The 16,837-nt window shown below is 50.0% G+C and overlaps 1 protein-coding gene across 1 annotated transcript in view; it reads right to left on the reverse strand.

The window, feature by feature from the left end:
• Nucleotides 1-552: 552 nt before the first annotated feature.
• LOC119135547 (forkhead box protein O6-like) overlaps nucleotides 553-16,837 on the reverse strand; it is a 33,858-nt gene continuing 17,573 nt past the window's right edge. Inside the window, exon 2 of the mRNA XM_037273237.1 lies at nucleotides 553-4,403. Within this exon, the coding sequence (XP_037129132.1) occupies nucleotides 2,781-4,403 (1,623 nt within the window). The 3' untranslated portion in view covers nucleotides 553-2,780. The remainder of the gene's footprint in view (nucleotides 4,404-16,837) is intronic.

Raw genomic sequence — 16,837 nt, forward strand, 5'->3', positions numbered from 1 at the left:
TCCCCAGACCAGCGCAGGTTTCATTGTTGTCTTCACACAAGCTTCAATCAGTTTGTGTGTCAACTGATTAAAGCCTTCACATTGGCAATTGAACGGATACAATCCAGAGCACAACACATTTAAACCTGATTTGATTTCATTTTTAAGTATCAAAATAAATGTTGAGTATGGATGGCCGTCAAGCTGGATTGGATCCAGATTTAACTTGATTTGACATGAATGGCTGTGATCATGTGTACACATGGCAAATGAAATTCAAATCAAATGGATGTTTTTTTTCAATAAGTTCATAATATATATATATATATATATACACACACATGAAACGTTTTTTTCTGCCTGAGCACATGAAAAAAAAAATAATAATAATTAAAAAATAATTACATATTTACAAATGTCCTCTTATACAGACGGGAGCATCTTTTATGGTATTTTTTGAAAGAGCTTAATTTTAAAAATGATAAAAATAGATAATTTCATCTTGACCATAAAGATGGAAGTCTTTTTTGGCCGTGTGTTTATGTCCGGCATGTACTGACAAACAGATTGGCGTTCTTTCTTTTAAATGCATTTATTTAACAGTCACCAGATGATGAGATACATTCTCTTGAAAAAAAAAGAAATAGACAGCAAAACTGATATTCTTTTCAGATTTTTTTAAAAACTATTTTACAATATTCTTATATAGATTTTGTACAAAATAAATGTAAGTAAAACCAAGAGGAGGAAGAGGCGGTGTTGACATCTTAAAAAACAGGAGGGGGGAGAGGGGAGGGTTAGGGTGTACAGGCGTTGACTCAAACAACTACCACATTTAGGATTCGACAAAGACCAATCTCTTTCGTAAATAAATATCGGAAAATCCCGGGTAGCTCTCTTTTGGAACAGACAGAAGAAGCATGTTGCTTGCGTGTGGCTTCCACCATCACCACTCAGCCGTTTTGCTTCGACGACCGCCCGCCTTCCCCACCGGCACTTTTGACTGGAACCAGCGCCAGAGAAAAGCCCTGCAATTCCCTTACTTAATGGTCTGATAGTCTCTGCCATTATTTGACCTTTGGCTGGAGCTATAACCCGGCCCCCACCCCCACCCAACCCACCTTTTGCTTTTGTCTCCAAGCTCAAATGCGCCGGGGCTCTGCTTGGAGGAGCCAGAGAAGAAGTTGAGGGGAAAAAAGGTGTCCTCTCTTTGACTCTCTCAAGGCCAACGAGAAAGAAGCTCCAGACTCCCATACACCCCCTCCCCCCCACACACACACAAACACAGAGACAATTGTACACACGTGGGTGGGTGGGCGGGCGACCGAAGGCTGGGAAGAAGGTCATACTTGTACGACTACTGACATGATTTCACCGACAAGAGTTTCCTCACTGCTAACACGTCAGCGCTGTTGGTCCTTAAAATTAGCAACGACACGACAACAACTACACGACAACACACGGAAAAAAAAGGGGGTGCCGAGGGGAGGGCGGGGGTTAGTTGTGGGCAAATGGCTTTGCGGGCTTCTCATCAACCCGAGCCCCTTTTTTCCCAAGAGCGCAAGAGCTCTTGCGTACCAACCAATGCGGGATGCGGCGGGCTTCTCATCTCGTATCAACATTTTCTTTGCAATATGAAAGTATTGCAAACCGTCTTTTTGTTTTGATTTGCCATTTAAAGGCGAGACTTGTTTTCCAGCTCAGCCAAAACTGGACGCTGACATTGGCACGCCACCATTTTGTCTGGGCTTTCGCGACAACCCAAACCCCCTCCCCCCCTCCCCCCGGGTGAGATATGGGAGGACAATGTGTTAGCTTCTCAATAATGACGCATGGCTGCCGCATCACTTTGGAGATTAAAAGCAAGATGCTGAATTTCAATCAAGCCCCATTAATGGCTCGCTGTGAGTAATGGCCACTTTGTCTCCGCTGGCAGGCGAGGAGAGAGTAAGAAAGAGCTAGAGAGAGAGAGAGAGAGAGAGAGAGAGAGAGAGAGAGAGAGAGAGAGAGAGAGAGAGAGAGAGAGAGTGAGTTGCTCCAGAGGCCCAGGTGAGACAAGGTGATACAAGTTTTTAATTCAGCAAATTGCATGCAAGCGAGTAATGATGGAATCCATTTGGTGATGTCGTGACAAGGCGCCTGGGCTCAATGGCAAGAGGACATTAACTAAACATCGCATCCAACAGAAAAGAAAGTGCCAAGGTCTGGATGGATGAGGCCATAAATAACAACAACGTCGCGCTAAGACATTGGCGAGAATTGATTGGATCTCATGAACATGAAGTTCATTAAGAGGAAAATGGTTCCGGATCAAAAGCAGATTTGCATTTATTGACATTTTTGCTTGGGTTTTTGTGCTGCAATTGTAATGCAGCAAGGGGTTTCTTTTTTTGGGGGGGGGGGGGGGGGTTCTTGCACTTTCTGGTCCCTGCTTCTGACTTTGAGTCCTATCTGAGTTTGATTTCTGACACTTGACCAACTCAGCCAGGTTCTACAAGAGCTGGTCTGAGAACACACTTGCGATAAAGTGCATGGAGAGGTCAGCTCTCGTGGTGGATGAGAAGCAATGTCGCTGAGATTGTCATCACAATTTAGCTGATATGAGGAAATACCAAATGAGATATGAGCTCTAACTCACGGGGAGGGGAGGGGTGAGGAGCGAAAAAGAGGAAGGGGCGACAGACAACAAAGAAAGACATGGTCCTATAGTCTCTGTGTCAAGTCAGGAATGTCACAGTTGAGCACAGTGCTTTCTGGGTACGATTGTTCTGCAGCGGGCGCCAGATGGCCGGTCCCAGAGTTTAGCCGGGGACCCAGCTCTGGTTGCTGTGGGTTTGCTGCGGACCCGCCAGCCCGCTCATCCCCATCCCCATGCCCACGGTCACGCCCATCCCCATTCCCATCCCGATGCCCACCCCCTGGGCGAGGGAGCAGTCAAAATTGAAGTCCATCTCCTCTCCGGAGTCCATGATGTCGTGGAGGAGGATGGACTCCACGTCGCAGTCCAAGCTGCCCTGGAACATATCGATGTCCAGGTCAGCCGGCAGTCTCTCGTGCGGGTGGGCTTGGTGGTAGCCGTGGTGGTAGCCGCCGGCGACGTTGCTGCCCACCATCCCCTGACCGTGGTGGAAGGCTCCGTTGGCCATGGCTTGGTGCTGCGGCTCGGGGTAGTGATTGTGACGAGGGTGCGGCGCCGTGGCCAGATGGCAGGAGTCCTGGGGCATGCCTAGCATCCCCGCTGGGTTAGGGGGCAGCGTGGTGGACGCCGGGAGGTGGGCGTGCGACGGCGGGCTATACAGGTAGGGGGTTTTGTGATTGTAGCTCTGCAGGGGGTTGCCGCACGGGTTGAGGGGCAGCGCTCGGGGCGGGGTGTGGTTGTGGCCCACGCGACTCAAGCTGTGATTGTGAACGGGCGTATGGCTGTGAGTTCTGTTGTGGCTGTGACTGTGAGGTCCGTTGTGGCCTTCGTGGTGCCCCCCGGCGTGGTGGCTGTGAGCGTTGGTGCCGTTACACGGCATCAAGGAATGGCCTTCCCTCTTCAGGCCCAGCATCATTTCCTTGGGGCAGTACGGCTGCCCGGCCGAGCCTCCCGTCAGGAGACTATGCAGGGCATTGGTGCCGGAGTATGTCCGCATGGTTCCCGAGAACCTGGCTGGCTTATTCTCTTGGATGGTTTGCATGGGCATTGGGTGGCGCATCATGCCCATGCCTGGCGTGCCGTAGCCACCTGAACCGTAGGAGGACTGGCCCTTCACTGCAGAACTGTAGTGGTAGATGGCCGTTTGGTGCTTATGTCTGCCAACAGAGGGATGCTGCTGCTGCTGCTGCTGTGAGTGATGGTGATGATAGCTGTCCTCCATCAGCTGTTCATCCAGACTGATGGCACCTGTCAGGCTTGCCAGCTGAGGCAATTGCTCAAGGGGAGGACAGCGGTTGCCCGCCCCCATGGACGGAGAGCGGGCGGTGGGCGATGGGTACAGGTGGGGGGAGGTGGAGCAGGACAGGCCTCCCTCATCTGGTTCCTCTGGTTCCCCCTCCGCCAGGATGGGCGACAGTCGCCCGCTCAGGGTGGAGGCTGATGAGCTGGCCCTGGAGTGGAGATCAGTCCAGGCGTCGAACTCGCTGTCCGTCACAGACGTCCCCCCGGAACCGGGCAGGCCTTTATGCGGCGGGCTGCCCTGGTCAGGAGAGCCAGCGACGACAGAGCCTGCTCCGATTCCAGGGCGTCCCACCCGCTTGCCTCGAATGCGACCTTTGCTCTTGAGATATTTGGTGCTGTTGTCCATGGAGACGGCTCGCCGCCTAGGAGCCTTGCCCATCTTCCCTCCGTCGGGGTTCAACATCCACCAGGAGCTCTTCCCTGTACCCTCGTTCTGAACGCGGATGAAGCGGGTGTGCAGGGACAGGTTGTGGCGGATGGAATTCTGCAGGGACGTGGAAGGAAAAAAGCAATATTAATTAAGACCCCCGAGATGGCAATTGTACACAAGATTGTGGTCGGCGCTCAAAGTGACACTTAAGCATTTGTGTCAATTTCATCGGGTTGTCAAGTTACGGCAGAGTTATGGTTCTATGGCGGCGACGTAAGCAGAACTGGTATGAGCCTTGTATGCATTCTAAAGTATCTCACTGTGTTTCAAAAACATACGTTAAGATCATTGGGGATGGTCTGGGCGGGCGTCACTCTTGACTGACAGATGGACTGACAGTGGAGGGTGTGCCCAGTCTGTCATTTTCAAGCTCGTGGGATCACCTTCAACATTAGTCTTTCAAGATGTCGGAACGTTTTGACGTCAAAACTATCGGTCCCTCTCGGGGTCACTTTCATATTTGGTGCAATCCGCGTCAAGCAAAGTCGCGGTGTCGTCAAACAATGAAAAATACAAAGCGCTTGAGAGGACGGCAGCAGCCGACGAGGCGCTCGGATCGGACCCCGTCAGCCAGCGCCAACCAGAAACGTCTTTCGAGGCTCTCGGCGCTTGTCGGTCCTCCCACTTTGCTTGCCATCAATCCTGCTGTCCTCCTCTACGTCTCCATTGTGAGCTGCTGCGAATGTTTGAAGTCTGCGCCGGGCTGGCTTGGCGCCAGCCGTTGCTCTCCGAATGTATCAGGAGACTGAGCTGGGGGCAAGGAAGGCTAATGGATATATCCCAATTTCCAATATCTGTTGCCGCTGCCAATCTCATTCCTCCATTTTTTCCCGTCTCCATCACAGTCCTCAGTTTCTATTCTGTCAGCGAGTGCTTCTTTTTTTTTTTGGGTGTCGCTTCTTATTTGCCACATTTCTGTGCCCACAACAATCATTCTCTACGTCTGCTTACAATTGCTGCGCCGTCAATTATGCAGTGTGTCACCAATTACTTTCCCATTATCCTGGCAGCGTGTAGAGTCAGCGAGGATCGCATTTTTGGATTATCATTTACATTTCAAGGATTGCCGGATGCTCAAGTTCCCAACGCGTGGCAGAGGCACTCGCCGCAAAATTTGACTTTTTTTTTTTTTTTTGGCGAGCCAAACCCTTTGACGCTCCAGTCGGAAAAGTATCAAAAATAAGAGGAGCACCCCTGCGGTTTGTGAATCTAGCGCTACAATGGCTTTATTGAGATTGAGGGTGACGCTCACTTCCACCATCTCCATTATGTCGCAGATTATTTGTATTCACGGCCAAGTGCGCGCCGGGGAAACAAAATAAATCAAATTGTGGCAGAGAACACGCAGGGAGGAAGTGAGAGAGAGAGAGAGCAACTGAATTCAGGTGATCTGTGAATGCCTCCTTGGGTTATCTCGCTGTGACACCTCCGGCGGCGCAACGCGGCGCGGCGCCATGGCAACCGGGTAAACGTGCAACGCTAGGACTATATCATATTGTGGTGAGTGCGAGAGATGTAGGGGGATGGGCGGCGGTGGAGGATGCGGGAGGTTCTTTTGATGCCGCTCCTCCAACACTAAACAGCCTTTCATCTCGGCTGTGCAAAGGGCCGCAGGGGACGCCCGCTCCCTGCTACTGACGACTTCTTGACGCGCCAACTATTCCACACCCCCCTCCCAAAAAATGTCCCTCATCCTCCCCCCTTCAACCTATCACGCCGCTCTAAATCTCCCCCATCATATGCTGCCTAAAGTGAAATCTAGCATCACCCGACCTCAACTTCCAAGAAAAGACCGCACCACCGTGGTTGTATTTGCGTTGGATTGTTTTTCTCAATGTTGTGCAAGTAAGGCTGTTTGAGATTCAAGTTGACCATCTGAGAGTCAGTGAGGGGCCGGGGGGGGGGGGGGGGGGCAACCTTGGCCGAGCAGCACTTGCACTTGGGGCTGAAACTCTGCGTGACCCGCCTGATTCAAATCTCAATTTGATCTCCGTGTGAGGGAAGAGCAGCCGCACTAAACTTGGAGGGATTTGCTGTCATCCCAAACCCTCTTTATCTGATGAATCCACCTGCTAGAGAGATTTGGGAGATTTCAGAGGGCGGCCAGCCATGACGCTCGTCATCTACGTCGGCGTGGCTCCCCGCGCCACATCTTTCTGCTTTCAACGTAGAAGATGGGGGCACGTTTGCAGGTGGCTGCGTGCCACATTTCTGCCTCGTGAGCCGGGAGGGGGCAATTTGGCCGAACGATGGCCCTCACGGCCCCCAAAACAGGCAGTCGCTACTAATCCCTCTCTATCCCAGCGTAATCCCAGACAATCCTGAGCTAATCCCAAGTCGATTCAGGGGCACTCCCAGCTGGGCGTCTCGCAGAGCCATGCCGGGTCAGCGGCGGTCAGCTCGGCTATACGGCCATTAAATATGACGGGAGAGCGAGCCTATCAAAGGGCATCATTCCAATTCCAGGAGGGTCATTTCAAATCTGAGTCACTACGGCTACGTTTGCACTGCGGATCAATTCCAATTTTTTGCCCAATTTTTCATGGGCTTTACAGCTCAATTTGTAGCTGAAAGTTGTCTTTTCATCATGTTAAATATTTTTTAAGCACTGAATAGTTTCAGGATAGTAAAAATCAGCGCTAGCGATTCTGATTCAGCATCTGATGCGGCAATTTCCGACTTGATGTTGGCTCTGAAAGTGGCATTTTATATTTTTTGAATTTCTCCAACAATAGTATTGCTTTAACATATTCTAATACAAAGAAAAACATTGAATTGAATCACCCGCAAAAATATAAGACTTAACATTCAACTTATTTTTACATATCTCGTCTTTTTGGAGGGAGAGATTTGATGATGTGGTGAGACTGAAATGTTTGGAAACTCAGCCACCTTCCGTCCTTGAGTGGGGCCTAGCAAGCTTTGCCACATTTTCACCCCTTTCAGATTGAATAGAATAAAATCAAAAACTTTATTATGTATTAAATATTCATCGAATGGAAATTTCTCCTGCAGCCCCCCGGCTCGCCGAGGCAGACAAATGAAGCCAGCAGAAACATACAATGACAGGGGAACACACACATCACACGCTCGAGTCCGGGAAGCTACTTCCTATTCAAATCACCCCCACACAACCCCCTTTAATACAACGGGCCTTCGAGAAAGGCCGCTAAATAATTAATGAAGCGGCGGCGGGGTCTATACAGATGCACTTTCTGCCGCCATAATATTTTTGGGGGGTGGCGTGGGAGGGGGGTGGTTGTTATGGTTTGCAGGCCAGCACACAGCAAGTGAATTGGGTCAAAGGGGGATCATATGGTTATATGGTAAAAGAGGATAAGGTAATTGAGAGGGTCCAATCACAGCCAATTAAAGTGAACAAGATTCTCCTGGCTGATCAGAATCAACTCTCATTAGGCTTTAAACATCCAGACAGATGATTTGGCACAATAGACAGCAATCCATCTGATTGGCTGCTTTGTGCTCCAATTAAAAGCTTGACAGCAAAAAAGGAGGAGATTTGGGAAAGTCAGCGGACAACTCTGGTTTAAGGGTTTATACCCACACGCAAAACGAGACTGAAAGGAAACGTGACATGATCGTGTTGAGAGTGGCGTAGTTTTTTTTTTAACAGTCACAAAGCAAGAAAATACTAGCTTAGCGTGTTAGCTTGACTGTCAGCTGGGATAGGCTCCGGCACGCCCGCGACGCTCGAAGATAAATGAATGAAAAACAAAAAGTACTTTAATGCTGCTACAAGAGCACCATAATCTTGACTATTAAGAGTACGTTTGGAAAATTAAAAAGACATGAGTGGATGATGGGAGTTTACTGTCGAAGTACTTCATCCAGGGTTGCCGTGGCAATGATGAGGAGGGGACGGGGGGGGGGCAAATGATGTTAAAGCCATTATTTAAAGGTCAAATGATCTCATATTGTTGCTTGGGCGCAATGATTGGGCCAAGGGTTCGTTACGTCTGCTCCGATGATTTGTGGGGGATAACCTGACTGGCACGGTGGCGGCAGCTGCGCTCTGAGGTACGGGCGGGATGGGAAAATTGAGGTGCCGTAAGGGGCCCTGTCCCAGGCACACAAAGGGGTGCCCTCCAAATGCTCCCCGCTCAACCCACCCCCAAAGAAGAAGCGGGTCAGACAGGAGGTCTGGGAAGAAAGCGCCGGGCCCCGATGGAAGCCGGCTGAAGAGTGAAGCGGCGTGCCGGGCTGGGCCGTGTACCGCTAAGAAACGCAGCAGCTGCTCTTGTAGTGGCACCGGCGAGAGCCGCTTGCCACACTCCACTGGTACTGGCCCAGCATTTTGCACGCAGAATGGAGCCATTATGTCTCGGTCAAAAGGGGCATCCCCCTGCAATGGCACGCATTCATTTGATGGGGCTAAATCAAGAGGGGCTAACACAAGCGCTAACTGTGTTTATTGTGATTTTGTGTGTGTGTGTGTGTGTGTGTGTGTGTGTGTGTGTGTGTGTGTGTGTGTGTGTGTGTGTGTGTGTGTGTGTGTGTGTGTGTGTGTGTGTGTGTGCACAAGGCGGCAGGGATCAGGGGAACGGTGGAGTGAAGAGTCGGGGGTGCAGGAGGGGGGGGGCTCTCAACACAGGGACAGTTTTGTTCTGCGCAGGAATGAGTTTTGTCAGCTAAGCCTGTCTCCGGGCTATGGGTGGGAATTAGCGGCGGCTAAATATTCGCTTTCCCTGATTGATGTCACGGCTGACGTTGTCCCCCCCTCTGAAGGGAAATAAAGAATTGAGGGGATAAATAGGGACATGTTGGGGGGGGAGCAGCGTCTGTGGGAGACTCCAATGAGGTCCAAAGGGCTGCACAGATATGACACAAAGGAGCCGAGACAATATGTCGTCGCGGCGACAAGTAGCGAGACTATGAAGCAACAACACGGGGACCGTTTTGCGTGCGCGAGCGAGAGACGTACTAGCGATTTGCCTGAGCGGCTCCGAGCGAGATGATTAAAATCCCTTTAGGAGGCTTCTTTAAGAGAGACAGATGGGCAGGGCGGCCTGTTTTTGGAAGGCAATCAAATTGAAGAGATTAAAAATAGGCCGGTCGTCTATTAGGAGGTGAGAAACAGTTACTCGTCTGCCACACGACACCATCACCCCTGCAAGCGCAATCAAGCTGCCACTACTGCCACCGGGGGCCGCATTGCATCAGCAGGCGCTCTGCTCAACGGCACCGGTGGTCATTTCTTGAGAAGAAAGCTGGCCAAGCGTGTCTCCAGACCCGAACCCTATGGAGTAAGCTATCCTTTTTATGTTGTATATGTAAGTTCTCCAAATGTTTGAAGAGTGATCCAATGTCACATTTTTTTTCTTTCTCAAGTACAATCAAAAAAGGTTTTCCCATCCAAACCACAGCGCACATGAGTGTTATTAGACAGCTTAAGCAGCAGATATGTCAATCTATCTTTTCACAGCCATCGCTTTGAATACTTTTTAAGCCGATTTACCCGCAGTGTCCGCATCCCAACCAGGGCACATGTGTGCAAATGAAATAACGGCGACGGATTCGAGTGCCTTTCAGCTGGCAAAATTACGCCTGAGCACAAGGCTCACAAAGATATTTGAGCCTTGCGTCGATATTTAGGGCCCGATAATTATTTTTTATTTATTTATATTTATATATTTTTTATATATATTTCGGGGGTCGCGGGCATGTTGGAGCCTATCCCAGCAGTCATCGGGCAGTAGGCGGGGGACACCCTGAACCGGTTGCCAGGGCACACAGAACGAACAACCATCCGCACAAACTCACACCTAGGGGCGATTTGGAGTGTTCAATCAGCCTACCGTGTTTTTGGGATGTGGGAGGAAACCGGGGCACCTGGAGAAAACCCACGCAGGCATGGGGCAAGCATGTAAACTCCACACTCCAGGTGGAATGGAACCCGCACCCTCCTAACTGTGAGGCGGTCGTGTGCCATCGTGCCGCCCGATTTTATACATATTTATTTTTATTTATTTATGTTTTATAATGATATATTTTTTACAGTGAATTCAGCGGGCCCCCAAACTCCTAAATTTGAAATATGTACATATTCCCGTGAAAAAATAAGAATTGTAGGGATTTCAGGGGTCCTGCAATAAAAATAAAAAATCGTGACGTGGCTTCCCTGGGCTCCCATTCTCGTCAAGTTGACTGAGTTTGTAGAGTGGAGTGATTGGAAAGGTGCTCCATATCCGCCCCCATTATTGCGCAACACGGCGGGAGTGCCATTTAGGAAAAGCCAAAAGCGTTGCTCGCACGCGCGCTCGCCGGATCAGGAAGTGGCCGTGGAGAGGGGCCTGTAATGGAGTTGGTGGGGGATTCCTGCCTGACTCCGCACTAATTGCAGCCAAGCGTTGGCCGGCCGTCAGCCGCCCCCGGTGCCAAAGGCAAGCGTTGGCATCAGGCGACGACCACAGTGGCGGCGAGGCGGGGCGAAGGGCCGCCGCGGCTTTGGGGGCTAAAAATAGACGCGGACAGATTAGCGGAGCATCTGAGACCCGGACAGGGGATCGGAAAATCCACTCGGCTAATGCCAGGGACAGCTGAGTGTTGCCGGTGGGCGTAAAGGGGACACAATCTGGGCCTCGCATCTGACGCCCACGCATGTTAAAGCAGAAAAAAAACTAAGTGTTGTGGTGGACACACAGAGCTGTTTTTCTTTTTCTCTCTTTTTTTTTGTGTTAGCGCCGCTACCTGCAAGGGAGGCCGAGCTCACACCCACCCACGGAGGATTCACACAACAGGTGTTTGGGCTCGGCCACCTGTGGGGCCGGCAGCCTGCTCGCACTTCGCACGCTCGGTGCCGAGGGAGCAAACTAACATTTTCCACTGAGCTTGCCATGCCTGGAGACCAGGCGCTTTATGAGCCTTGTTGCTGTTTTTTTTTGTTTTTTTTAACAAGATGGGCAGAATCTGAACGTGCGAGTCTTCGCGGGTCCACGTGTGCACCTGTGTGTCGAAAAGGCGTCATTATTTATACTCGAGAGCGCTTTAATAGCCAACAGACGCGGTGTGGATTTGATTATGCCGACTCCATCTACATTCATGCCGTTTCTTTCATTTATTTTGGTTTTTCCCGGCCGTGTGTACTCTCATTCCCCCCAACTATGGGTTAAATAGTACCACTGCCCAGTGGGCTCCTCGGGAGAGGAATGGGCTAAGGGAGTCAACCCCTACAGAAAATCAATTTCCCCTTGGGTTGGTGTCAGGAAGGGCATCCGACTGTAAAAAGTTTTGCTCCAAAAATGTTCTCAGTATGCCTATACTCTCAACCACGAGATGGCCATGGACCGTCCCCGGTGGAAGAAAGCCATATCGAGAATCCAGTCCAACCCAGCGGCAGCCTGGAAAGCGGACTTTAAACCGATGATGATGATGATGTGTGTACTCTCATTCAGAACGAAATTCTAATTGGCCTCGTGCGAAAGGTCAGCCGAGACCCCACAAAAAGCCGAGGAGCCGCTGAATGTGCACGTGTACGGAAATTTGAGCTAGCGCCGCCACCGACTTGACGCTGAAGGGCCGTACCTCGACAATCAAGGAAGAAGCTAGTTGCCAAGGCGCGAGAACTAGTTGCGCAACAGTTTGGTGGCCTCGCTTGTGACTTTTCCAAGCTGTAATCCATCACTCACTAGATGAGGAACTTTGGAATCAGCACAAGCTTCAGAAAAGTCGTCTCGGTGACGGCGGTGACGGAACTCACAAGAACTTCCCAGCAACTTGCATCTCACTTGCAATGGTCCAAACTCGTAAAACGGGGCACTTTGAAGTCAAGGTACCACAGTCAATGAATTGTTGGACATCAGAGCAAGCTGCTGACGCAATTGCGCCGCCTCTGCCGAGCGCAAACAAACAAATCGTGTTTTTTTTCTTTCGTGCCTTTTTTTAGCCTCCTCCCGATCTCATTGGTAATGAAGAGAATCTCATTTCCCACGTTCCAAAGGTCAGCGAACACCTCTGATCACACTTTAATGAACATCATTCTCAGCATTTAATTCAATTTGGCTCGCCGCTGCCGCACTGAAATTCCTCGCACTGCCCCTTTAATCGCATTCCGCCGTGTCAGAATAAAGCACAATACCGCGCACATCACTGAGGGTGAAGTGAAGTCAGTCAAGCGCTAGTTTGGGTTACATGTTAAGAAAATAAGCTTCTTAATTTTGCGCTCTCAGTTAAAGTGGCGGGAATAAAACACGCACACACCGAAGTGACACAAAGCCTGGCACACCGGGCACACTCATAACGGCAATGCCAAGCTACCAGTTGCTAAGGAGACCTGTGGGAGAAGGAGGGTTCCGTGTTGTTGCCATAGCAGCCAGCTCGCTCCCTGCCAGCCGGCTCCCTCGGGGTGGGGGAGAAACAGCGCCAGAGGTGGGCGGGGGGTGGGGGGGTGAAGTAGGTACAGAGGTAGGGGGCAGCGGCGGAACTTCATTAGGCCTGCCCCACGTGAGCACCCGCTTGCACAAAAAGAGGACGACAAAACAAAGCGGACGAGAATGACGAGAGGAACGCCCACTTGGAAGTTGCTTGGGAGGCAGAGGTCGAGCAAGGCTGCGTGCATGTTCGTTTGTGTGTTTTCTCCGCGACGACCTTGACCTTCAGATCCAGACGCCCCACCCCACCCTCTAAAGGCAGACGCGCATCACTTTGTACGCAAAAAGATTTTTAGTGGCTGTCAAAGATACTGTTTGAGATGCTAGCCTATTTGCATGATCGATGATCGATTCATAGTCTTATTTATTTTTATTTTAACTGCGGTTTTTAGGTATTATTTTCTATGCATCCAGAAATACTTTGATGATCACGAAATCTGTAACAGAAAAGCAAAGTTTTGGTTTCCTCACTTTGGACACTGACGTATCTGCGACGTTCAACGTGGTCGTGCGCAGTCTACCATTAAGCACATTCAAACATCTGTTTTTTTTCTTTTTCTGTGTACCTTCCAAAAGTCCACAGCAATTAAAAGTTGTCTTAATTTTAATTAGCTGCAGAATGAGCTCACCAGTTATCATCTCGGCAAACCGTCCAGTCAAGTTATTGATTTGATTGTGCAGGAAGCCTCTCAGGTCAGCAATCAATTTTCCTATTTGTCCTTTTATGGTCATAGCTGCAATTTGAATACGCCGCAAAGATGACGGTCAACGCCGGCCGCTCGGTTAATGAGGTTCAGATCAACACGATAAGTGACTTGCCGTCACGGCCGCTGCGCTCATTATGTTTCCGCAAGCTGATGACGTGCCCACGCTTTATCCCCTTGTTGTTGTTTGTTACTTTTTGTGTCTGTGTCTGAAAGTTTAGCGTCAAATTGAGGGAAATGTCAAAATGCCAAATGTCTCCTCTCGGACTTAAACGAGCGCCTTTAAGTCAGCGAGCGGCTAATGAGCGTCTCTTCTCGACAATGCCGCCGCTGTTTTTGTTTACGACTTCAGCGACAAGGATGGAAAAAAAAAGAAAAAACCTGAAGAAAAAAGGATGGTTGGGGATAAATCAGGAGAATCTGGCGGCATTTTTAAGAGGCGTGTTACGAGACCGACGCATCTTTTGCAAAATGATTCAGGACCCGATTCTATGCGCACAATGAGAACGTTTAGGCAGAATTTACTTCCCCTGCTTCGAGTGACGACATTCCCGCTTTTTGCTCTCACTTCCGCTTCGTCTTATTCAATTAGTTTTTTTTTTCCTCACATTTTGTTTCAATTCAAATGACATTGTGCTGCTCCTTCTGATGTATCCACATTGGCCACCTGGGGCAGCGTAATACAGTCATGGAGCGTGTCAAAACTCCTCTGCAGCATTCTACACAGAGGATTCGAGTAATGGGCAGGTTGCTGAAATGGTTCTAATACCACCACGCAGATGATACTGTTAGCACGTCTGTGGCGTTTTGCATATTTTGTTAGCATTAAGCTAAATTTTGTCGACTTCTCAGGCAACGCGCAGTGCTTGGATCTGGAGTCTTTGCTTGTAAGTCAAAGCGGTGAGACAACTTCCAAGTTGGGTCCCTCATATCTCAAGGCTTGCCATTGCTTGGACTTGCTGGGTGAGTCCAGCCTGAGAGAAACCACTTGGCAGCACAGCCAGGGTGAGAAAAACCTGCTTCATACTTGGCACGTCACATCGATGTTGAATGCCCCCGTGCGCACAAGAGCCCCTTGACCCCGCTTATCAAATCGTCTTCAGCAATGTCTCCTGACATATTGGCGACTGGTCCTTTAATCAACACAGGGCCCGCGCGAGCCTCGCGGCCCATCCGATAAGCCGCAATCGATCCTCTGCGCTGGCTATTTTTGTCCACTGCGAGCATTTTGGCTTTTTGTCTACTAAACCAATTTCACACAGATCAGATGAGATTAAGAGTTAAGAAAAATGAACTACCAAGTTGTTGTTGCTAAATTCACGCAAGCCCGCATATCCGGTACACAGCAAAAAGAAATGATGGGGAATTCCCGCTTGTGTTTGCTTTTAGTGGACATCATCATGTGCTTGTACGCTCAGAAAATATCAAATGGCAATGTAGCACGCATCTAAACAACCAATGAAAAAAGGCTGTTAACTGCATTCTGGACTGCCTCAAATTGATTGAATGCGATAAGTGTCCATCAATCTGTCCATTTGCTACGGAGCTCGTTGTCGTTTGGGTGGCGGCTGAGCTGGAGCCGACCCCGGCTGACGCATGGGCGTGTATCGAAAAAAATGTCACAACAGTTTAGGAGTTGCACATCAGACATTTCCATATTAGGGAGATCAGTCTCTGACGGTGAAAGTCGCTAAATGTCGCTAATGACAGAGACGAGTCTCACTTTTCACAGACAGCAACGACTTGCTCGTAATTGCTGGCGGTAGATTTCGGAGAAGTGCAGACATGCATCACAGATAAATGCGATTTGTTGCATCAAACTCTTCCTATTAGTTTTACGGCAATTTTAGCTCAAGTAATCTCATTTGGTCTTCAGGTGGAGCGTAACCAGCGCCCGACATGGTTTGATACCACCGCACACTCTTGCACCCCCACCCCGCCCCCGTTTGAAGCTGGCATGAGGACGATGAGATCCGGGGAGGCGCCTCTCATCTGAGGGGAATGAGGATGCTTGCGAGGGGGTGGGGGGTTGTAAGGAAATGCTCAAGTACCCCCTCCCCGTCCTCTCCCCACCGAGCTCCGTGAAACAAAAAAGCGCCCAATTAAGTCAGTTTGAGTTAAGGTCTTTTTGTGTGTGTGTTTATTGTGAGCGGGGCGGGGGATTGAACTGTGGATGCAATAAATGGAAATAAGGGGGAAATACGCTAAGTAGCTGAGACTATCTAAAAGGCGGCAGTGTATCTATATTGGGGGGGCAAGTGGGAGGCTTGCTTTTTCCTTTGCTTGTTGTGTCCCATCACCCCATTCTCCCGCCTTGGAGGGCCAAAGCGGGCTCTCAGCTCCTCGACGGGAGACGCTGAAATATTAATCGCCACGCTCCAGCCGCCGACGAGCGAACACAATCGCTTCAAACTCCCACCCTAATGAGTGTGTTCATGAATGGCTAATGCGCACAGATGGGTGGCTGATGACGGGATGGCTCGCAACAGGGAGGAGGCTGTGTGTGTGTGTGTGTGTGTGTGTGTGTGTGTGTGTGTGTGTGTGTGTGTGTGTGTGTGTGTGTGTGTGTGTGTGTGCGTGGGGCATAGGAAGAAGAGGTGGGGGTTGTGGAAAGTGAAATTTAGGCAGGGAGCAGGGATGCTAGTTGCGTGGGGTGGGGGGGCACAGGCACGCCGTGACCTTTTAAGAGCCTCCTGAAAACTTAATTAAGACTAACCCTTCTCTATACTCCCTTCATCACACACACACGCACGCGGGCGCACACATCCACACACGCACACGCACACGCACACATACAATAGCGATAGCATTAACACAAAAGTGGACTACGACGAGCTCCCGCCCATCCGTGGATGCCCACAAACTGCCCGGCTCAAGAACAGCTTCCACCACCAAGCTGTGAAATGCAAGTTGCGTGGGGTTAATGTAAGAAGTAACGACTTCAACCGCGCAAGTGCAATCTGTGCAGTGCCCACATGTAAATCCTCGCTCGGCTACCATATGACCGTCAAGACAATCAAAACTAATATTCTAAGCACAAGTGTGTCTTGATTATTGTGCGCTTATATTGATATCTACGTCAACACACGCGCTCGCGCCTCTCATCTGAGAGTTGAGCCCTTTGCACACACAAACGGATAAGCAAAACGTCAGTAAAGGACGAGTGTAGACTTTTCATGTTCTCATCCCGAGTTAATCGAATACACGGCTCGACATTAAAACTGCACGAAGCGCTAAGTACATCCTTACCCACCCCCCGCGCGGCCGCAACTCATAAAAAGTGAACGAGCCGCCGCAGAATAGTCGATTCACCCGAATTGACGTTTGGCGGCTTCGGAGTGCAGCGCAAGGGGGTCCGTGTCTGCTTTACAACAGCCCTGACGTGTGCAGAAGAGAA

The sequence above is a fragment of the Syngnathus acus genome, chromosome 16, assembly GCF_901709675.1.
Source record: "Syngnathus acus chromosome 16, fSynAcu1.2, whole genome shotgun sequence".
NCBI classification, from domain to species: Eukaryota; Metazoa; Chordata; class Actinopteri; order Syngnathiformes; family Syngnathidae; genus Syngnathus; species Syngnathus acus.